Below are 23,223 nucleotides of genomic sequence, written 5' to 3' on the forward strand. Positions count from 1 at the left end.
AAATTATGTGGTTTGGGGCCTGTTAATGCAGTTTCTGCAGAGATAGCCTACATGTTTGAAGGAGGGCTATCAGTCGTCATTGCCTCGTGTGTTACGAGTTTTATTTATACTTTTAGATAGCCTATGAGTTACATTTGTACATCCCTACGTTCCATCATGCTACCCCTGCTATGTGTGTGTGAATATCATTGTTATTAACTTTTATGCCTTGTTTTCTGCTGAATGTTTGTATAGTTGTGCATATTTGCTATTGTCTTTTAACCTATCTTTTCTCCCTCACAGCCCCCCTCCCCCTCCCCTTCAAGAAGCTTATGCCTCTTGTCAGGCCATCATTGTAAATAAGAACTTGTTCTTAATTGAGTCTGCCTGGTTAAATAAAGGTTAAAAAAAAAAGTTAGGCTGTGTGTGATTGACTGTATGTGTATGGTGGATTGTAGAAACTGAATTGCCCTGCAGGGATCAATAAAGTCTCCTGTACCTTTGTAGTTGCAGCATATTATTGTTTGCAACCTCTTAAAATAAATCAGTATTAACATGATACCCCTCATCACAAAATATATTCTTTCTGCTTAATTTGAATAATATTTTACAGTGAAATTGTTTTAATTCACACACAAAAAAAGTTGGGAAATGATCAACAGAATATTTATTTAGGAATCTCAAGATCCCAGGAGCCACTGCTTTGACCCAGTAACCTCCCTGATCTTGATCCAGTTTAAAGTAGCATTATTATCGAAAAGTGACGCGTGCAAAAGAAGAGGAACAAAGAAATGAGTTCTTCTGCAAAGATGAAACCTACAGTAGGAGCGTGGATGCACTGACCGCATCCAGGAAGGCGCATGATGGCAGGAGGCGTGACACTGCGGGTCATATGAGCGTCACCAGCGGCTGCGGGGCCAGAGAGCAGCGGGGACACCAGGGCGCTGTGACACCCGGCAGACAGCAGCACCATGCCGGGATGGATGAGGGTGCACTGACCACCACACCGACAGGTACGATCAATAACACCACGAAGATATTTTTTTTCATTGTTTTTTATCGACAAGTAAAGCGGCGAGTGTGTAAATGTAAATGCGCCCATTATCGGACAGCTATGGGAAGGCTTCCATTGTCGGACAAACTCGGCTTTTCCCGTCATTTCCTCAAAATACAAACAGCGATCAAACACAAGTCAACATAAATCAAAGCTAAAGCATGCAGGTGGATGTGTGTGACAGTTTCACGGTGATCAATGTGTGTTTTATAGTGATTACTTTGTGCTAACGGAGCGGTGATGCTAATGCTCGGCTTATATGGCACGACTCGAGCAACTTCCAGTCGCTTTTAGTTGCAGTTTCACCTTTTATTCTCGGTTTCCTATATGGATCTGTATCTGTTTCATTTGTTGTTTTCAATAAACGTGCACAACAGTAGTAGTGAAAGAGAGCAACGTGTTGGTAAAAGAAGAATAACTGTTGCCAACCGCGCCCTGGTTTGGCTGCTTGTCCCCAAAACACTTGCCTAAACAAGCCTGTAATGATCATGTAATATTAAAGTGTGTCTTTTTGTGTAGTTGCTGGTTTAATTAACACAGTTGGATTTAGAAAAGACACATAAAAGATATTAAAAGTTGTAGCTTAGGATCAAATCAGATTGTATGTTGAGTTGTTTTGAGGAAATCTTCATTTATTTATAGGAAAAGATCCAAAAGAAAAGGAGAAAGCCTCCTGGGTAAATGGCAGCCCTCTGCTGAATGAAGCACATGACTACTGAGTGTGTGACTGCATGTGTGTGTGTTCACGTGTGTCCTCATTCCTACTTCAGTATTGCATTGCCCCCTTTTTTTTGTACTTACTTATTTATAGTTTTGCAATCATTAATGCTTCCCCCTGAGGAAAGTCTGAGTTTAAAGATCCCATGGACAAAGACATCATTTACCCGATTGGGCTGAAAATGTGCATTGCTGCCTGCTCATGTGACAGTCCAAGCCTATAGGCCCCGCAGTTAAACTCCCCACTGCAGGCTTTAAATTTTGCAAAGGAGCTCAACTTCTCCTATAAGCTGCAGATCTGCTCTGTTAACTGGCTGCATATAATGCACACATAGGAGGAGGAGGAAATCAGATTTGGGTTCGTTTAAATATGGAACCATAACTTTGACTTGGATCCATCCACATCACCTGTATGATAGATAGATAGATAGATAGATAGATAGATAGATAGATAGATAGATAGATAGATAGATAGATAGATAGATAGATAGATAGATAGATAGATAGATAGATAGATAGATAGATAGATAGATAGATAGATTATAATTGCATATAAAAATCATCACCCTGTGCTTAAAAAATCAAAATAGCACTACAAGGTTTTGATATTTGTACGCCGGAGAGTAAACAAAGCAGAAATAAAATCAGTTAACTGGTTGAAATGGTGGAAACCACCTGAGCCCGTTGTCTTGTTTGCTTAGAAACAATGAATTGATTCATGAATCATACATCCTCCCCCTGTGTGGGCTTCTATAAAGTGCTATCTACAACTTCTCAAGCTCACTCAGTGATACCACCAGAGCCAGTGATGGAGCGATGGTGCTCCATCTTCCTATCTGGAGGAGCTGATCCTCTTCATCTAACAAAAGCTCCCACTCACTCTCATCTAAACCTGATTTGCCTCTAACACCAGAGAGCCTGGTTCTGGGTGTAGGAGGAGGGATCGCCGTGAGCCCTAAACTTCTATGCAAATGTGCTGCACAGGATTAAACTCACTCTGAAATCCTCATTAGTCACTTTTTTTTTTAGCAGCTTAGCACCTGTGAGTGGGTGAAGTCTTTTGGCCACTTTGTGATCCGTGAAGTTAAAAACTTTCTCTCTGTCTCCCTGCAGGTTGTTGACAAAGCCGAGTGTGTGCGGATGTAACGGGTGAGAAATTGATTTTTTCAATCTTATTTCTGTTGTGGACGACTCACTGGTCCTGTGATCAGCATCCATGTGATGCTCTGCTGAGATTGCTTCATGCATAACGTCCGAGACGCAGTGGAGGACGTTCATTAGTGCTGCGGTGTAATGAGGGGGCAGTGGCTGGTTAATAGGATTAGCTAGTCGACTGACTTCAATCAGTTCTCAGTCCCAGTACGAGGCAACATGTAAACACTGAGTGTGACGGCTTTACAGCAAAGTGAAAGTTTTATTAAGATTCTGTTCGTTTCTTATCTCAGGAGCAACTTTATCTGTGAGGGCAAAGGTAACGAACGACACGACACCCAGCGCTGACGAAGGCCGAACATCAGATTGTTCCGCCTATATGTGAGACTGGGGATGGTTGTAACATTTTTTGATACTTCTGTCTGTATCTTGGAGCTTTTTTAAGCCAATGTGTTCAAAATGTGATACAAACTATTTACATGTGTCTGCTATCAAATGGTGTAGCTGTTAACTCTGCAACACAAACAGAATGCATAGTTTAGTCTCAAACACAAGAAGTGAAATGTTACAATTGGGTTAGCTGTAACAGATGCAGTAACATTATTAAATAAGGATTATGACAAAAACTTTATATTGACAGCTTTTTATTCAACACTTAATCTACCTTTTAACATAACTGAAATTCAAAGAAAACATATAAATGCAATTAAAAATTTGGTTGGAGTTGGAGGTGAACATTTTTCATTGTTGTTACAACTAACCAGACTCGTGGAGCCATGAAGTAGCTTCCCTTACAGCCAACAACTAAAACATGAGCACTAACAAAGGAGGCAGTGCTATCAGAAAAATAAATCTAGTAAAAAAAGAAAAAGTTTTTTGCCTCAAAATTAGTTTTTTTCCTTCTAACACTGTCTGTGTCTGCCACAGTGTGCTACTTCCTCAAGAAGGACTAAACTGGGCATAGACAGAGTGAATCAGATGATTCATAACTTTGTTCCTGAATTGAGAAACTGGAAGTTTTACAACTTTCCTATGTTACAACTCCCCTGCTGTAACTCCATTATTTAAACTTTACTGTCACATGAAGCAGCCAGAGAGTTTGGATTTGAGTTTCAAACAAGTTATTGAATCTGAATCAGATTATTTCTTCTATTTTGTTTCAGCTTTTATTCATTTAAACCAAAATAATTGATGAATTAATTATACTGATTATCTAAATAGCTGCAAATCTAACAATTCAGTAGGTATTATGTGTATTATCCAGCAGAGGGTGCTACAGTTATGAGTTTTCAAATCCCCCCTCAGTGTTTTCTGTTTTTGCTCTCTTGCTTTTCATAGTTAAAGGGATAGTAGCATTTTTTTTAAAAGTGGGGTTGTATGATCTACAAATAGCCCGTAAGTACTTTAATTGCAGTAGAAGACTCTCTGCACTCCTCCCGTTAGCAACGCCAGCCCATAGCCCTGCCCAGAGATTTACAACATACAGTGTTGTGAATGGACCCAAAGAAACGGCCTATTTTCACGGCCTAAAAGAGGTTTTACGTGAAAAAAAAAAAAACACAGTTCCATTGTTCGCTATAATATAATTTTTTCCAGCCCCTCAAAGTGCACAGTTTTTATTTGGACCTAACCACTGCTGATCGGCGGGCGCTAACCCTGGGCGGAGGGATACGCAAGTTGGTTAGGTCCAAATGAAAACTGTGTTTTTTCCTGCACTTTGAGGGGCTTTTCAGGTAAAACCTCTTTTAGGCCGTGAAAATAGGCCGTTTCTTTGGATCTGACAACGGGAGGAGTGCAGAGAGTCTTCTACTGCAATTAAAGTACTTAGGGGCTATTTGTAGATCATGCAACCCCACTTTTAAAAAAATGCTACTATCCCTTTAATATAATTTTTTGTGCTCCTCCAAAGGTAAAAGTCATTTCTCCATCGTTGGTGTCTACAAACTCTTGTGCAGCCCTTGGTGCAGCTCTGGCCCTGAGCCGGCTCGTGCAGCCATGATGTCCAAGTCGGCTCTCCTGAAGGTGATCCTCCTGGGCGACGGCGGCGTCGGCAAATCGTCGCTCATGAACCGCTACGTCACCAACAAGTTCGACTCTCACCTCTTCCACACCATCGGGGTGGAGTTCCTCAACAAGGAGCTGGAGGTGGACGGGAACCACGTCACCCTGCAGATCTGGGACACGGCGGGTCAGGAGCGCTTCCGCAGCCTCCGCACGCCTTTCTACCGCGGCTCCGACTGCTGCCTGCTCACCTTCAGCCTGGACGACGGACAGAGCTTCCAAAACCTGGACAACTGGAAGAAGGAGTTTGCGTATTATGCAGACGTCAAAGACCCGGACAGCTTCCCCTTTGTGGTTCTGGGCAACAAACTGGACGTCTCAGAGCGTCAGGTGTCGGGTGAGGATGTGAGACAGTGGTGCCGCGACAACGGCGGGCATCCGTACTTTGAGACCAGCGCCAAGGACGCTACAAATGTGGCGTCGGCCTTCGAGGAGGCGGTGCGGCGCATCCTGGCGCTGGACGACAGAGCTGATCATCTGATCCACACCAACACAGTGGACCTGGAGAAAAAGACTCAGTCCGATCCCACCTGCTGCTGAGCTCAGCGACCAGGCAGTAGAACTGGTGGAACTATCTTAAAGGGATAGTAGAATTTTTTTAAAGTGGGGTTGTATGTTATATTAATTGCAGTATAAGACTCTCTGCACTCCTCCCGTTAGCAACGCCAGCCCATAGCCCTGCCCAGAGATTTACAACATACAGTGTTGTGAATGGACCCAAAGAAACAGCCTATTTTCGTGGCCTAAAAGAGGTTTTACGTGAAAAAAAAAACACAGTTCCATTGTTCGCTATAATATAATTTTTTCCAGCCCTTCAAAGTGCAGGAAAAACACAGTTTTTATTTGGACCCAACCGACTCACATATCCCTCCGGCCCAGGGTTAGCGCCCGCCGATCAGCAGTTGGTTAGCTCCAAATAAAAACTGCGTTTTTCCTGCACTTTGAGGGGCTGGAAAAAATTATATTATAGCGAACAATGGAACTGTGTATTTTTTTTTTCAGGTAAAAGCTCTTTTAGGACACGAAAATAGGCCGTTTCTTTGGGTCCATTCACAACAATGTATGTTGTAAATCTCCGGGCAGGACTATGGGCTGGCGTTGCTAACGGTAGGAGTGCAGAGAGTCTTCTACTGCAATTAAAGTACTTAGGGGCTATTTGTAGATCATACAACCCCACTTTTAAAAAATGCTACTATCCCTTTAAACCAATCTTCACATATCTGAGACCAAAACTGACAATATTCAGTTCTTTCACACCGACCAGGGACAGAAACTTCCGCCCTCGGGACAAGTTTACATTTGGTCCCTCTTGGAGATACTTCATAATTAATTTATAACAAACATATAAAAAAAAAAACATGGATAAAATAACATTTCTTATATATCTTTGCAGATTTTTATAGATTTATATGTATTTAGTGACAAAACTCAGTTATTACTGAATGATTGGTTAATACCTGAAATCTAATAAAGTTTAAATAGAAAGGTCAATGTACTGCAGTGGCTTTCTGGTGAAAAGTCAAACTAGTAACAGTTCTCTAAACGTAGCACTGACATGCGCTTAATGTGAAAAAGAAAAGCAGCCTTGACGTCACTGTTGGTCAGAAGTTTCAGCCCACACCAAGAGAAGTCCTCAGATTATTCTCTGCCTCCAGAAGCAAAGGAGCAAAGAACTAAATATGAAGCACTGCTTGTCCTTAAACAGCTCAGTAACACACACACAAAATCTGAAATACAGGATTGGATGCAGCTGAGAAGACACATTTTCAGGTCTTTTAAAAACACAAAAGAATACAATCCAACTTAAATTCTTGAAGGTATTTAGAATTAAAGAGAATAGACACACAAAATACTAGTTTTCTTTCTACTACAAAGAGATATGAAGGTACCTAAAATAAATCACAGACACCACTGACAATATTTAAATGTTTTATCTATAGGGCAGTTTCCAGTTTGTCCACAAGGCTGCGCCATTGGATCAAAAATCAAGGTGACAACCCCTCAGTTTGTGATTCACAGTATCAATGTGATCAGGCATGAGTGAAAACACCTGTGTATGTGTGTGGGTGTGTGTGTATGTGTGTGTGTGGGGACTGTGACTCTGTGCTCTCCATACTTCCTCAGAGAAATCCAGTCTGCAGCTGCACTGACGCGATTGAAACCACATCCTGATTTGATGTGAAACTACCACAGAAATAAATGAATCGTGTTATTTGGCATCTTCCAGAAACTTGATACCAAAAAAACAAAAAAACAAGAATTTTCCTTGGAAATGAGAAATGATCCATTTCGCTGAGTCACTAATCAGCAGCTAACCGGCCCCACCTGTTGCAGCAGTGACAGAGAAATGCTGGGAGATGTTGGATTTTATTCACTATCAATTAAAAGCCTGTTATTGAACTTTAGCTTGTAGTTAAATTAGTAAAATGACTTATAATGATCATATGAATTGATTTATACATTTACAAGACCAAAAATGTAATGTTTCCAGCTTCTAAATGGGCATTTTCCACAGTTTTCTGTTGCAGATTTGATTAAAAAAATAATCATCAGGTTAATAAATGGTAAAATTATAATTGTTAGTTACATTTGTACATTAGAAAAACAGTTAAGAGAGCCAAACACAAGAAAGAGGCAGGAGACAACGGTGTCACGATAATAAAAAATATCGGTTTTACTAGAGAAGGTTACAAAAATCATCACTATATAGGAGTCATAGAACTATTTCCAACTTAAAAAATAAAACCATAATGAAACACCTACAGGGACTACAATGCCATCAAAGTACAATGGAGTTTTCTTTAGAAAAGAGTAGGTGGAAAGGGGACGGGAGGGGGGGTTTGTGGAGGAGAGGGGGCAAACACCGCCTACCATAGTTTGTCAGTACAATTGACTACACATCACCTGAAAAACTGCAAAGACACTGTCATGTCTCCTTCATGCAAATAACGAGGAAACAACAACACCCTGACACGCATCGTCCTATAGGAAACTGAAGTTTGCCTTTACATCAACCTGGCGGCAAAGCACGTATATTTATCAAACATAACACACATGGCAATATAGTCCTTTTTTATACAGAATAGACAGCTGCACACATGGACGATACTGACATGCTTCATCTCATCAAAGATCAAAAATTTTGTCTTCTTCAGTGTTTTTTGAGGGTTAACTAACCAGTGATGATCGATATAGAATATAGTTTATGATTATTAAACAATATTTGATTATAAAATTAATGTATGAAAATTCCTGACTTGTTTTATTCTGAGTGTAAACATCCAAAACAGTCTCTGTGGCTCATGTGAGAGGCATGACAATAAAAAGAAAAAAATAAAGGAAAAAAAAGGAAAAGGAAAAACAAAATGACAGTTTCCTCGCTCATTTGGCCGGTCATTGAAAAAGAAGCACAAACAAGTTCCATAAAAATCATTGTTACTGAATCACAAGAAGAACCCAGCTGCCTAAAACTGATCAAACATTAAAAATCAATTTCCATATTGTTTTTTTTTTCTTCACATTTTAAAATGTATACGTCACAATCACCTCCATCCATCATATCATATCATATCATATCATGACTGCACTGTATCCCTCTCACGACATATCATTTAAGATGTTACATTACAATTATTATATCAAATGCAGAACTAGTATTTGAGTGCTAAACACATATCTCAAAGGGTACATTTACATATATTTGTGGAAAAAATAATAATAGAAGAGCATGGCAGAACACTGATTGTGTTTCTCCCCCTTTTTGGGGAGACATAAGTGTAGATTGGGATCTTTTAGGGTGATTTGGCTATTTACAGGTGAGCTTCATTCAGAATTTTAGAAAATGAGAGAACAGGTGTAAACTGTTAATTCACAAAGGACAATGTATTAATCCGGTGAGGGTCAGTGTTTAGATGGTGAAAGTTTAGAAAAGAATCAAACCGACTAAAATCCGATTTATTTTGATACCTGAGGTGTGTGTATGTGTTTTCTTAGCGTAAAAAGACCCGGACAGATTTAGCTTTGATTTCTGCTGCCGCTAATGATGAGGGGAGCAAAAACCAAAAAGATCTCTACAGGAATAGTTTGCAAATGAATATTTACCTTCTCGCCCAGGCTTAGAAAGGAGGATCAGGGCTCATGGATAAAAAAAAAAAGGCGTGGTTTTATCTGTTATGATTATAGCAGAGCCTCGGCTAATGCTAACCAAAACATAGTCACCCGCAACTTGTTGTTTTAGACTTTGGTTTTTGTGCGAAATTAAAAAAGAAAAGAAAAAAAGAAATCATTTTTGATTCAGACAGAGTCAGGTTAACTTCCTGTTTTTAGTTTTTATGTATTTATTTATTCTAAATCTGGGCATAATTTGCAGAACTATTCCTTTAAAAAAAGTTTGCTGCACCTCTGGTCTCAAATCAACTGTTGATACCTTGGTGGATAAATCAACTCCTATCATGTAAATGCACAATTAATCCTTGAGATACCACATGGTTTGAGTCGTCTAGGTTACCGATGAGAGACTGGGGTGGCGGTGGGTGGGTTGGGGTGCTTCGTGTCTGAGGGATTTTCACTCTTTGTTTTTTTATTTCATAAATAGTGCAACACATATCGAGCATTAGCAATAAAAAGATAAAGATGGAGAGAAAGGAGAAAAAACCTATGAGCGCCAAAACAATAAAGAAGAAAAAAAGATCATAATAGTACCTGGCATACTTTTCAGAGAGTATTAAAAAAACAACAACATTCATACACATTCGCACAATATATTCATATTCATATATATATGCATATAAAACACCAAAAAAACAGAGGAAGTTGGTCGCTGCTTGGCTTCCCTGTGGCTGAAGCTGACAGTGAACAATGTTTTTTTTAGGCTGTTAGGAGCTGTGTGTCGAGAGGCTGTGCTGGCTCAGGGCGCGAGGCCATCACAGCCGGGCCACGTTCACGAGCCGCCGCCGCCCCCAAAAGCACGGGGGGGTGGGGGAGTGGGGGTGAGGGGGTTTGGGGGGGAGGACGAGACGCTTCTGAACTGATGGACCGGTACCTGAGCTCGACCCCGGCGGGGCGGGGCGAGCTCTCCCGTTCTGAAACATCTGCCCCCCGTCTGGGCCTTTCTCCGCCTCTCCTGACCCTCGATTCTCTTCCCCTCTGGTGCGGGAACACCCCCCACTACTCTTAATCAACATCGGGGAAGGGAAGAGGATGGAGAATCAGGAGGCTGGGGAAGAGGGGGGGGGGGGGGGCTATCAAACATGACCGAGGTGGTTTGTTTTAACAGAAGGGGAGGGGGGTGGGCGCTGGGTGGGAGTGGGGGTGAGTGGGTGGTTGAGGTGTGGAGCGGAGATGGGGTGGCAGGCGGCGGAAGAGGATCTCTTGTCCTTTTATGAGTAGGAGGAGGAGTTCTGGCCGTCCTTGGAGCGCGCTTCGGCCTCCAGGTCCTGGTCGTCCTTGGTCTTGATGTCCTGGTACTCGTGCGTGGAGACGGCGCTCTTCAGGTAGGCCCAGTTGGCCGCCAAGATCATCAGGTAGTGGATCTGAAGAGAAACAGAGGTTTGCTTCATCTCATATAGGAACCAGAGGAGGATGCTGTTGTAGTTTGTTGCAGTTAGGAAAGTCAATGCAATTTCAACATTTTGGCAAATTGGCTCATTGCCATAATCCCTATAGTTTTAGGAGTAGATACGTTACCTTTAATTGTCGGTGCAAGCTATTTTTAGAACATCGGAGCAGAGCCGCAAGCTACACAATCAAGCAACTCCAAAACGCTCTGGGTGACCTGCACATTCACCACGCTATGAGATAATAACAGAACATTACGAGACAGAGTTGTTTTAGAGGTAAATGCAGAGACTGCTTGCCAAAAAACTGCCCCCGATGGGAACACGCATCAGCGGTTTTGCATGAATTTACCTCTAAAACAACTCTGTCTCGTAACGTTCTGTTATTATCTCATAGCGTGGTGAATGTGCAGGTCACAACTTGTCCACCAGAGCGTTGTGGAGTTGTTTGACTGTGTATTTGATGAGGGAAACCAAGAAATCCCATTAGCCTCTGTAGCGTAGCTCTGAGCAGCTCACGGCTCTGCTCCACCATTCTAAAAACAACTTGCACCGACAATTAAAGGTAACTAACTGATACTGTAATAATTATAATTCACTCTCTTTCAGTTCTGTTTTGTGCAGGACAGGTGGGGTACAGTGAGAGTAGTCAGACTGAACCAAATCAGTGACGTTGTGGGCCAGAAAATCAAAACAACAAGATGTCAGAGGTTATAAATCTCCACAGAGCGATGGGTAACTGTGATAATTATCATGGGACTTGTATTATGGATTGGATTTATATCGCACTTTTGATGATACCCAAAGAGCTTTAAACAAATAATATGACATTACACTTATTATTACAATAAATTCATATTCAGTGCAGAGAATGGAGCTGGGCTCGTTATGGCCACAGGCTGCAGGTCTAATTAGTGATGAGTGGACTCAACTGTGGTGGGAGGAACAAGGGGAGTGCAGCACAGTTTAAATGAAGCCAAGGAGAGAGGACAAACAAACAGTTGATCTAAATAATAAATGCTGCAGCGCACAAAATGAGCCGTATCTCAAATTGCGAAGATGAAAATTCACATTTTATGTCTCCGAAACAAACCAGTGAAGGACATGTCCACCTTGCATGGACACACGCTTCTTTATCTTTGATTGTTGATACTATAATCTGAGTTAGTGTTACCTCTCAGAGCCAAAACACTGACCCTCATATGAGATTTCAACCCATACTGTGGCATGGTGAATAAATGTGAGAGGCAGGGTTGCTACAGCAACAGATCAGAGTGGCATAGCAACGTGCATATTTTGAGCAGCACATTTCACATCAGTGCGATCGTGTCGAGCTTACCAGTGCGATGACGGTGGCTCCGGCGCCCGCTAAAGCAACGATGTAGAGGTGGTAGGACAGGTAGAACTGAGGGAGGATGAGAGGAGAAATTAGCTCAGGGGTCAGGAGATAATAAAAAAATAAAAGACAAGACAAGAAAAGAAAAGAAAGAAGGTCAAGTCAGTCTCCTCTCACCTCGCTTGTGTTACAGATGTCTCCCAGTGTGGATCCACAAGCTTTTCCTGGTGTGGCGTTCCAGGGAATAATACCTGCAGGATCAGAGAGATGAAACGTCACTGCTCTCTCGCCTGAGACAAGAAGCTTTTTTCCTCCCCCGAGACTGACTGTATGATTGAAGGCTTTATGAATTAGGCTCGGATAAAGATTAAAGGAAACACGGCTTCTGCTGCTGCTGTCCGAGCCTCTGAGCCTCTCCTACATGGAAAAATATGGGTCATTATTTTGAATCACTTCTTCACTGTCAAAACAAATTTCACAGGCTGTGAAGTTTTCGACTTTCACCTCTTTTAACTCGCTGTTCCTGCCTTGTATAAATTCCTCTCAATATTATAATTCTTAAAGTTATAATAAATTTGACTCTTTCAGCGATTAAAAAACAACAACACATCCTTGATGAATCAGCTTGCTGCTGACGATCATTTAACGACCACCAGTAATTGGGGTTAATATTTCATACTGAGCTTGACTGCCAGTGAAGCATATGTGAGTCTCATCCTACTTTTGCGAGCGGGCCAGCTGTCTTTCAAATGTGGGTCACATCATGTACATTATAGGCCATCAAACAGATAAGCAGATATGCAATCACAAGAGAGCGTTGCTGTGCTGTAATACTGCAGGAAGGTGGATTTTCATACAGATCCAATCAGGCTCAATAATCTAAATGTGTTTGTTGACCTCTTGTCGTATAGAAAATGACATTTAAAGCAGCTGCAGATGAAGCTGGAGAGCGTTAAAGCTTCTGATGGCTTCTTCTTTATGCTTTGCTCCGCTGCAGGTGAGTCTGGGCCGCCCGCATGTGTGAGAAGAAGCAGCACGCTGGGTTTTTTTTTATGTGCAAACTTAAAAGCTTTTATTGCCGAGGCCAGCCGGCGCATTTGAGCTCACTCTCCCTTGATCAGAGGAATTTCTGTTAAACTTCAAGGACGTGTAACACAGCCTGCGACTTGATCCTGTCTGCTCTAGCTCCAAATCGAAACGCACCGGGGACATGCAACATGTTGCAACGGGAACACATTTGTTATCCATTGGTTTTGCTTCATCTTTCAAGCAAATAATTTTATAATTAAAGGGATAGTTCAACATTTTGGCAAATTGGCCCATTGCCATAATCCCTAGTCTTAGGAGTAGATTTGTTACCTTTTAATTGTCGGTGCAAGCTATTTTTAGAACGCAGAGCTGCGAGCTGCTCAGAGCTACGCTACGGAAATTAATGGGATTTCTTGGTTTCCCTCATCAAACTCATCAAATACACAATCCAGCAACTCCAAAGAGTTGTTTTCGAGGTAAATTCATGCAAAACCACTGATGTGCGTTCCCGTCGGGGGCAGTTTTTCATCAAGCAGTCTTTGCCAAAATGTTGAACTATCCCTTTAAGTCCGACACGCCCGTTTTTGCAGGTCATTCTGAGAGTTGCTTAAAGAGCGGTGGCCCTGAGAGTTCAGTGCACTGCAACCTGCAGCACACGTGCCTGAGAATTTGCATTCTTTTGTGTCTATTTGCATATGAGCGCTCTGGGCCTCCACATTAAAGCCTCGTCGTGCTCCTCTTTTCTGAAACCGAAGGTATTTGGATTTGTGTATGTGTGTGTGTTAATTACCATACTGTCTGACGTCCACACAGATGGAGTCAGGAGAGGTGATGTTGGCGTCGGGAGACTTCATGGCGGCGCAGGTAGTCCACATGTTGAAGAAGAGGAACACAGGGATCGCCGTGAAGCCGAAGATGGCAAGGAAGGCCAGAGCGAGGATGTAGGTCAGGAACATGAACTGAGGAGAGATTTAGATTCTTTTGTCAGCCCCTTACTTTGTCCCCATAGTTTGAGAAGTAGGTTAATATTATTCCTTAAAGACCACCACGCACACATCCACTGCTAATGCTACTGGACATCTGCAGCAATTAGAGTAATCAGGGTAGAAAGGACAAACTGTGCCAGAGTTCCCCTCAAGGCTGGAGTGGGATCTCAGCGTTAGTGTGTTTGTGTTTCTCTGTGTCGTATGTGTGTGTCCGTGCATGTTTGGAGGTGTGTGCCTCTGCAACACTTTCAAGATGACTCTTGTCCGGGCGTGTAGAGCATTAATTGATGACAGTTTTGTTCATTTTGAGCCTGTAAACTCTATTTTAAGCAAGAACGTTATAAAATGCACATCAGAGTAATTGCATCTCATTCACAGGCTTTCATTAGGAGTGAACTGGGTCAGCTTGCTTGTGCACTGTACGTGAGTGTGTATTGACATACAAAGGCGGTGATGCAGCGTCCGCAGACGGTGGTCTTGAAGTCGCTCTGCAGCTCCTTCTTGACGGCGCTGGTGGTGTAGAATCCCTCGGCCAGCAGGATGATGGCGTAGACGAAGAAGAAGGAGGCGATGCCGTAGATGATGTACTGAAAGATCTGGATCCTGGAGGAGGGGAGAGGTTCAAAAGCTGAGCCATGACAGCAAACCAGTAGAATAGTGTTGTGACGTTCACGAACGAACCGATTCTATTGAACGGCTCGTTAACATGAACGATGGGAACCGACTCGCAGCTGGGAACCGTTCTTTTTTTTTTTTACATCTCTGTGTGTTCATAGCAGTCAATTGAAGCTGCTCCACCGGCCACATAAGTGGCGTGCACCCGCGCGGGCGTTGTTGTTTTGCACAGCTGGTCTATTTTATTTCCTCAATGCGCCGCTATGCAGCCCTCCAACAGGTAAAAACTACATAGAACAACGGTCTTAATATTTACAATGAATCCATTTCAGACGTTAAAATCTAGTCCACACATATCAAATGAGGTTATAATCAATATTTCAGAATAATTCAAACTCAGATATTAGTGGGATATCTAATTTTATATTATTTTGTTCCAAATCTCACCCCATTATTTCCAAGATAAAATGAGTAACCACCAGGCTGGCTTCTTAAAACTTAATAAATATAAAAATCAGTCAAATGAGCCAGTTTTTTGAACGGCTCTTTGAAAGGAACGGCTCACCAAGATCCGGCTCCCCTCAAAGAGCCATAAATCCCATCTCTACAGTAGAACCAGTACGTACACTAGTGTTTTTGAACTTACACCAGGGTGAGGGTGGCGTGGTCGGTGGTGACCCTGGAGAAATGGTTCTCCAGCATGGTCAAGGTGCCGGTGAGCGCCACGTGGCCGCAGCCGCAGAACAGGGCCACGCCTGAGAAGCAGAGGATGGTGGCCACGAGGGAGGCGTAGGGCACCCCGCCCAGACACTTGATGCAGCACTCGAAGCATCCTGCACGGGGAGACAGAGAGAGGACGGATTCACTCACAGCTGGGAAACAGTTTCCTGTTGCATTTAGCTAAAAATAATTGAAGAGAGATGCAGGAAAACAATCTAGGTCAGATCTGAAAGCGGGGAGAAAAATGGCGAACGGCCCGGCCCGCGCTCTGCAACGTGACTTCCTCGCAAAGTGGCTCAATCAGCTGTGGTGATGACACACTGGTGCAACACTTTGTCCACTGCTGTTTGATCACCGCCGCGTGGAAAACCTGCGGGAAGCTGTTTGGGGGAGCGTCACGCTCGTCCCTGCGAGTCTACAAGAGAAGTACAACACTTCTCCCTGTCAGGCGTGTCGAGAGGCTAATCATAGCATCTTTCACAGTTAGCGCGCCTTCACTTTGAGCTCAGCTGGGGCTGCTGAATATTACATGGAAAGCTGCGCCACATGCTCGCATCCGTCCTACGCCCCGCTCCAAACGTGCTCTCTTTTTTGTCGTTAAAGCAAAAGGAATTTCAAAAGTTTTTATTCATTCTTTCAACCAGATTGCATGAATAAGTTAAGACCTAATGCTGAATAAATCATTTCAAAATAAATGACTCCAGCCATTTTCTGGGGCACTGGAGAAATTACATTTAAGTGGCACTTACTGAGAGAGACATGTGCTTGATTTATTAGTGGTTTTTATGATTAAAAACAGACAAATCTGAACAGTTTAACTCCAAAAGAATCCTTCTCTACACAGTGGTGATGATGATGATGAATTAGTAACTCTGTTTTCCATGTACTGCAGCCATGTAGCTGCCCCTGTGACTTCTGTTTCTGTGCATAAGATGTGCAGGTACGGGAGAGTGCACGCCTGCACGCTGCATCCTGCTCCCATCACGGTCCAGAGGAATAAAGAGGAGGGGGAAAAACACACATATATACACACACATTGTATTGAGCACCAGAATTGCGTCTTATATAATGCCTGTTAAAAATAGCTCCTCTGGCAAAGCCGGAAGTTACTCAGGGAAAAAAAAAAGGCGAAATGAATCGTCTTGTGTGTGTGTGTGCCACTTTGCTGTTTCCATGACAACCTGCTCCAATTGGCAACTCTGAAGCATAATTATTTCATGTCGATAAGTTTGTCGAATGAACAGCATTATGTGTGTTGTTTAAAATGTCTACATGTCTGCAACCGCTGCTTCTCAAGTTAAAACGAGCATTAAAGAGCAACACACACTTGGTGGTGGTGGCAATGGTCCTTTATGATATATACTGTGTATGACAGTCGATCCTATGAGGACATGGGATTCGCTCTAACATCCACACAGGCCGCGCTGACAGCTACCATTAACATCACGCTCACACAGCAGAGTCTGACGGACGATGACGTGAGGTGCTATCCTTCCCCAGAAAGCAATTAAACCACACACACACACACATTCGCACTACTCCACAACCTCATCGAAGCACAACAGGAAAGTCATTTTATTCTGAAATGAAAACCCTCGCCTACTACTGAACTCCCAGCTGTTTTTGAAATCGACCGCTCAGGCCAGGTCGTGTTACAAGCCCGTGGACAGCTGTTATTGATGATCCTAAAAGAGCCGATTGATTCCAGCCTCCCTGAGGGGGAAGAGGAGACATCAATAGAATCACCGCTGGAGGAAAAATTACAACTCACTGCACTGAAATCGTGTTTTTAATTCAACAAAACTTGAACATGTGAAGCTTTTTTTTGTCGTTGCAATATTATCTTTAACTGGTGGTGCTTGGGCTGCACCAGTGAGTCGCTATCAGACAGGCTGAGGTTGGCTTGGCTGGTTAACATGCTGACTTCAGTGGGTTCAATTTAATGAACTTGCAACATACTCCCCAGTCTGGTATGTAAATGTGAACACTGTGTATGGAGCAATAGTGTGAACCTGCTGACCTTAGTGAAGGTTCACGTGCCGGCGCATATTGAAAACCCCCCCACACACACACACACAAGTCTGAGTGGAGAAAAAAGAAGAAGCGATAAATCTAAGACACAGCGTTGCTACTGCTGCTGCTGATGAAGACTCGGCCTTGCGTAATGCAGCGGAGTTGCATAATAGATCCAAATCCTATTAATGATAATGAAGGAGGCAGGCTGATGGAGAGGTGGAGCTGATAAGACTGCGTGGCTCTAAAATCCTGAGCCGAGAAACAGGCCAGGCAGAGGAGGAGGAGGAGGAGGAGGGCGGGGGGGCCTTCGGGTCAATAATGACCGGGAGGCTGTTTTTAAAGCAGCTCCGCTCTGACACTCCATCCTGCTGTAAAAGGTCAACCTCAACAGGTTATTTAGTAGGTTAGTCTTCCTGTCTTTTCTTTTTTATGCAGAGAAAAGAACAAAACCTGTCAGGGCGACGGGATAAAGCTGCTTTTTTCACATGCAAATCATGAATTTCCATCTTGATCTTCTTGGAGTTCAACGATTATCTTCAACCTGACTTTGAGACAAATTCCCAGCCTGCATGCCTGGCATTTAACGGTCCTATCAACTCTTCTGTTAACTCTTTCTTCTCCGTGGACCCATGCAGCTTCACGGACGAATCCATAGGTTCCTTTTAAACATCCTCATCCGGTCGGCCCTCCGGCTATGACTGTTTGTCAAGCTCAGTTTTTAAAGTGCGCTAATGGGAAACAGACAGGCCGGAGCAGTCATCTCCAGCCAGTCCTAATGGAAATCAATGGGCTATTCATTAGGGTAGAATTTAGGTGACACACTGAGGTCGGCCCATCGCTCTCATTTTATACCTCAATGCCTCTCGCTATACCTCCATCTCCGCCTTTGCCCTGCTTTTCTTCTTCTCCGCTGCTCCTGCTTTTGAAATATGACTGCACGCCCGTCGCCCGCGCTGTACTTACAGTGTGTGAGCCAGCTGGAGTTAATCGCTGAGACAATATGTCGAGCCCCTGTTACAACGCTGGGTCGTATATCATCTCCACGATCTCACAGCCATGCAGGGCCATGCATCAGTCTGTGGGAACATGTTACAGACCGTGTGTGAAGGTGGAAATGATTTCACAGGGCAATGCAATGAAGCATCAACATCATGGTGGACGTTGTCGGCCTTCCAGATGAACTGAGAAATGTTCCTTACATTAAGGAGCTGTAGGTGACTTAAGCTTAACCCTCCTGTTGTCCTTCTGGGTCAAATTGACCCAATCTGTTCCCTTCCTCCTTCCTTCCTTCTCTCCACAATCCTTTTTTCCTTCCTTCCTTCCTTCCTTCCTTCCTTCCTTCCTTCCTTCCTTCCTTCCTTCCTTCCTTCCTTCCTTCCTTCCTTCTCTCCACAATCCTTTTTCCCTCCCTCCCTTCCTTCCTTCCTTCCTTCTCTCCACAATCCTTTTCCCCTTCCTTCTTTCCTTCCTTCCTTCTCTCCACAATCCTTCCTTCCTTCCTTCCTTCCTTCCTTCCTTCCTTCCTTCCTTCCTTCCTTCCTTCTCTCCACAATCCTTTCTCCCTTCCTTCCTTCCTTCCTTTCCTTCATCCTTAATTCTTCCTTCCTTTTTGATCCAATTGACCCAATCTGTTCCCTCCCTCCATCTATCTTTCCTTCCCTTTTCCCTTCCTTCTTTCCACAATCCCTTTCCCTTCCTCCCATCCTTCCTTCCCTTTCGTCCTTACTTCTTCCTTCCTCTTTGACCCAATTTGTTCCCTCCCTCATCTGTCTTTACTTAGTTTTTCCGTTCCTTCTTTCCTCCCTTCTTTCTCTTCGTCCTTCCTTCCTTCCTTCCTTCCTTCCTTCCTTCCTTCCTTCCTTCCTTCCTTCCTTCCTTCCTTCCTTCCTTCCTTCCTTCCTTCCCTTTGTCCTTCCTTCCGTGACCCAGGAGGACAACATGAGGGTTAAGAATGATGATAGCCGCTTGCTCTTTTTCTCTTTTTTTCCCCCACATATAAAGACATAAGAGGGGGATGAGGGTGGGAGATGAAGGAAATGTAAGAAGGAATGAAGCCATAAGCCAGGAGGATGAGCGAGGAAAAAGAAAAGCAAGAGGTGAATGAGCGACTCGAGAGAGAGAGATCGATAGAGAGCGAGCAGAAGAACAGAGGGAAGAGCAGAAAGAAGAGGAGGGAACCAAAGAGACGAAGAAGAAGAAGACAGAGAAAGTGTAAGCGAAAAAGCAGCGCTTGGCCCCAGGGCCGGCAAATAGCAGTTGCCATAGCAACGTGTTACCCACGACCCAGTTCAGCAGTAGCGTAGTCCTTCGCTGCTGCTGCTTTAACACACACACACACACACACACACACACACACTCTCACTCACACACACACATGCATGCACCGATGTGGAGTGATGCAACCGTGATCGTGGCCCAAACATCGGTGCAAAAGATTTGAGCCAAAAACAACAAACTAAGATCAAAACGTGAAAATAAATGAAGCATCGACTGGAAGAAAAAGAAAAAAAAAACGGAAGTAGGAGGCTCCATCCATGTTTCTCTGCTCAGGTTTTTAGGAAGTGGGTCAAACACAAATTGTATTATTTGACATGAAAGGGGAACAGAGCGAGGAAAGAGGCGTTTTTCTTTCTTTTTTTTATATCTGGAGGTCGAAGTAAAGAATTCATACCACTTGCTGCCTGCCACAGAAACGTCTATTGTCAAGATGCCTCACAATATGATGCATTTAAGTCTTCAAATTCACTCCATTAATGCATGCATAGTTACAGCCCATGCACTGTCAGACAAAGATAATAATGTTGATTAAGGCAGAAGTGAATGGTGAATGATTGTCATATATAATAAAAAAAGCTGCAGATAATCCATGCATTCATATTTCAGGTCTTTTTTTATTGGATTGGAGAGCGTTTCAGGCTCTGTGATTGGATGAATGAGGCGTGCTGCAGGCTGTGGAGTACATATCTTTCTCTGGAGACAAAACCTGTCACCAGCTGCTGACATCTTTTGTGATTACCCTCCGTTTCCTGTCAATCACCTGACGCCCACGACTTCCTTTGAGGAGCGTTTCCCTATAAAATAATCCTGCTGCGTCACAGACGTCATTATTATCACTGAAGGATCTAAGTAGAGCATTGTGAAGTAATGTACTAGTGACTCAAAATACTTGTCTTTTAGTAGCAGTAGATGCTGCCAGTATTTCAGTGGTGTAATAACCTGGTGGAATTGATTTCCTCGCTGCCATGGCTATAAAGGGGGTTTAAACAGAGGACAGAGAGAGAGAGAGATCACATCGACTGTGCTGATAGTTAATGATTTGCTGTAAACTGTAAAACTCAGTGGCACAGCGTGATTATCGCCAACTGTTAGGACGCCCAGTGCATCTGCCAGGAATAACAGCGTTAATAAAGCTTTGTGAATATTTCAGCGGCCGGTCTGCTCCCTGCCCGCGGCTGTACTCCAATTTAGAAGTGCTGTATTCATTATGGGGCAATTTCCTCACAGTGCATTATGGGTAGATTCCCACAAGAGTTGAGGAGGACATCAGAGAGAGAGAAAGGTGTGGGAAAGTGAAGGAGGGAGAGATGGATGGATGGATGGATGGATGGATGGATGGCTGCAGCTCCTCTGGTTGAGATAAAACAGAAGCCCCATCTGTTTGATGGCAGCAGACGACAACACACACACACACACACACAAACACACACACACCTAACCTCATACACTCTTAAAAATGTTGGGTTAAAAACAACCCAATTTGGGTAGTTTCCCAACCCAGCGCTGGTTAAATATTGGACAGAACACACACTGGGTTAAATATAAGGGTTGATTCCCTTAATACAACAATTATTATATATTTAACAGAAATAACCTAAACTTATATTCCCAAACACACTGCTAGGAAACTCCTCCCACCGAACGTCAACCCAATGTGTTGGGTAGTCCAAAACAAACCAACACAACATTATAGAAATTACAACTCAACAGCTAATAACTCCATTCCCAACAGAAATAACCCAGAATTGTGTTCTCAGAATACCCAATTCAATGAAAATAACCCAATTAAATTAACCAACAGGCTCAACCTAGCAGTTGGGTTGAAAAAACAACCCATCATTTCTTTGTGTGTAGCTGCAGCATGGGGAGATTTCCATCTCTGCACTTGAGCTGTAGGATAAAACGCTCCTCTGAGCTTTGAGGAAACGCTTTTAAAAACCAAGAGGAAAACATCAAACCGCACTGTCATGATGCTCAAAACAAGGCAGGATATAATTCTGAGCTGTGACAACTCAGGTGCTTTATTTTTCTACTTTTGTCTCGTTTTTAAATCAACAGTCGACGAGATATGCGAGACAGGGAAACCCGGGAACACGGCAAACATCAGCGGCTCAGTCAGGAAACAATCCCTCTTTGCAGAAAAGCTGCAGAAACAACAAATTATTTCACGATCGATTAATCCGTTAATTCAATAGTTGCACAGTAAAAGCTGCAAAAGAAACCAGGGTCTGGATGTGGCACATTCCTGAACAGGACTCGGTGGACGGAGAAATTGTTAACAATTGCTGATTCTGGGAAATGTTTGGAGTAATCGGCTTGTTTGAGCCGTTGATCAAGAGCAGAGTGTAGCCTATGCTTGGCGCTCAGGTAAGAGGATGATGCAGTGGCCTCTGTTCCCCAACCAGAACTCTTTTATTCCCGCGGTACATAACTGACCCTAATCTTATATTTATGAGAAGCCCTTGTCTGGTTATGCAGCATTATGAAGGCCACAGGGTCAGCATCTGGCCCGGTGTAACTGACCGTGATGGACTGGAAGGCTCTAAAACCCTGTTATCGGCGCTCTGCTGGGGGATCGATACTCTTGTACCCCGCTGCTGATCTGCTGCTGGATGTTTGTTCCCTCGATCTCTGACAGCTGGGTGAGAGACACAACTCCCAAGGCACAAACGGAGGATGTACAGAGAGAAAAAATAAATAAACCATACACAAACCAGATGGGACACGCATGAGAGTGGATGCTCTCTGTTGCAAACACACATCGATGCAGAGAAACAAATTACAGCTCAGAGAAATGGGGAGCTGCTGCTGTAAGGGAGTGGGAAAACAGCACTCTCCTCTCTCAAAGCTTCCTCCTCCACAGCAGCGGGATCACCTGTCCTGAGCTGCTCAGCCGAGCGCACCGAGCGCTATTAGCTCCAGTCTTGTTCCACCAAAATGTAAAATGGCCCCCGTGGCTATAAGTGCGCTGCCACCGCGCTGAGTGGCTCAGCGGTTACGCAACCGACTTGGCTAATGTCGCTTTCCCTGAGATGTCAAAGAAGTCGGTGGCCCTCCCCTGGCCCCTTCACCCCCCCCTCCTCCCCTCCTCTCCTCCTCTCCCTGATGTGATTATGAAGATTCACTTTCCAGCAGCCTCGGGGGTTCGATTAACATCCAGCGTGCATGTGTGCATGTGTGTGCGTGCGTGCGTGTGAAGCTGGCACAAGGGTCCAACTGAGCATGAACTCTCAAATATGAGTTACTGCAGAGTTTCATTTACTGTAACAAGAACTGTTGGCTCTGCTTTTATTATTCATCAAATAAAGAATAAGAAATAAAAACAGTGGGGATTGAATAATGTGCTGTTCACTAAGATAGACACCAGAGGGTTTAGATTATATTGCTCTTCCCCTGTTAGGTTGAGAAGTGAGACCCCGTGAACCCCACCAACGTCCAGGCGGAGTCATCTCTCCATGTCGGCCACGGCTAAACATGACGAGGGGCTAATCAGCATCGGCTTCGGTTAAGAAGAGCAGATTGAGCGTCCGTGGGTGATGGAGGGAGGCCAGAGGAGGTTGGCACCACTCAGGAACAGGACCTGCTGGGCCAACCTGCCACTTGCTGCTATTCATATAACCACAACAGAGACACAGACATGTTGATGGGCGACGATGCCTTCAGGTTACTGTCTTGTGATATCTTGTGTGCAAAACAAGTTACTTGCAACTGTAGTCTTTGTAGTGC

The 23,223-nt window shown here is 43.6% G+C and overlaps 2 protein-coding genes across 3 annotated transcripts in view; one reads left to right on the forward strand and one right to left on the reverse strand.

Moving 5' to 3' along the window:
• Window positions 1-4,811: 4,811 nt before the first annotated feature.
• On the forward strand, window positions 4,812-5,535 carry LOC146990782 (ras-related protein Rab-9A-like). The gene has a single exon (XM_085799252.1). The coding sequence runs from the start codon at window positions 4,898-4,900 to the stop codon at window positions 5,501-5,503; it is 606 nt and encodes a 201-aa protein (XP_085655378.1). The 5' UTR covers window positions 4,812-4,897; the 3' UTR covers window positions 5,504-5,535.
• A 4,712-nt stretch (window positions 5,536-10,247) lies between these two features.
• The window catches only part of LOC146990783 (neuronal membrane glycoprotein M6-b-like), a 30,270-nt gene continuing 17,294 nt past the window's right edge, over window positions 10,248-23,223 (reverse strand). For both annotated transcript variants that reach the window (XM_085799332.1, XM_085799327.1), the window contains exons 2-7: window positions 15,131-15,317; window positions 14,313-14,472; window positions 13,674-13,842; window positions 12,032-12,105; window positions 11,858-11,923; window positions 10,248-10,494 (exon numbers count right to left, since the gene is read on the reverse strand). In XM_085799332.1, the coding sequence (XP_085655458.1) occupies window positions 10,342-10,494; window positions 11,858-11,923; window positions 12,032-12,105; window positions 13,674-13,842; window positions 14,313-14,472; window positions 15,131-15,317 (809 nt within the window). In that variant the 3' untranslated portion in view covers window positions 10,248-10,341. The remainder of the gene's footprint in view (window positions 10,495-11,857; window positions 11,924-12,031; window positions 12,106-13,673; window positions 13,843-14,312; window positions 14,473-15,130; window positions 15,318-23,223) is intronic.

Source organism: Trachurus japonicus, chromosome 2 (assembly GCF_045865225.1).
Source record: "Trachurus japonicus isolate A0001 chromosome 2, Traja_1.0".
NCBI lineage: Eukaryota > Metazoa > Chordata > Actinopteri > Carangiformes > Carangidae > Trachurus > Trachurus japonicus.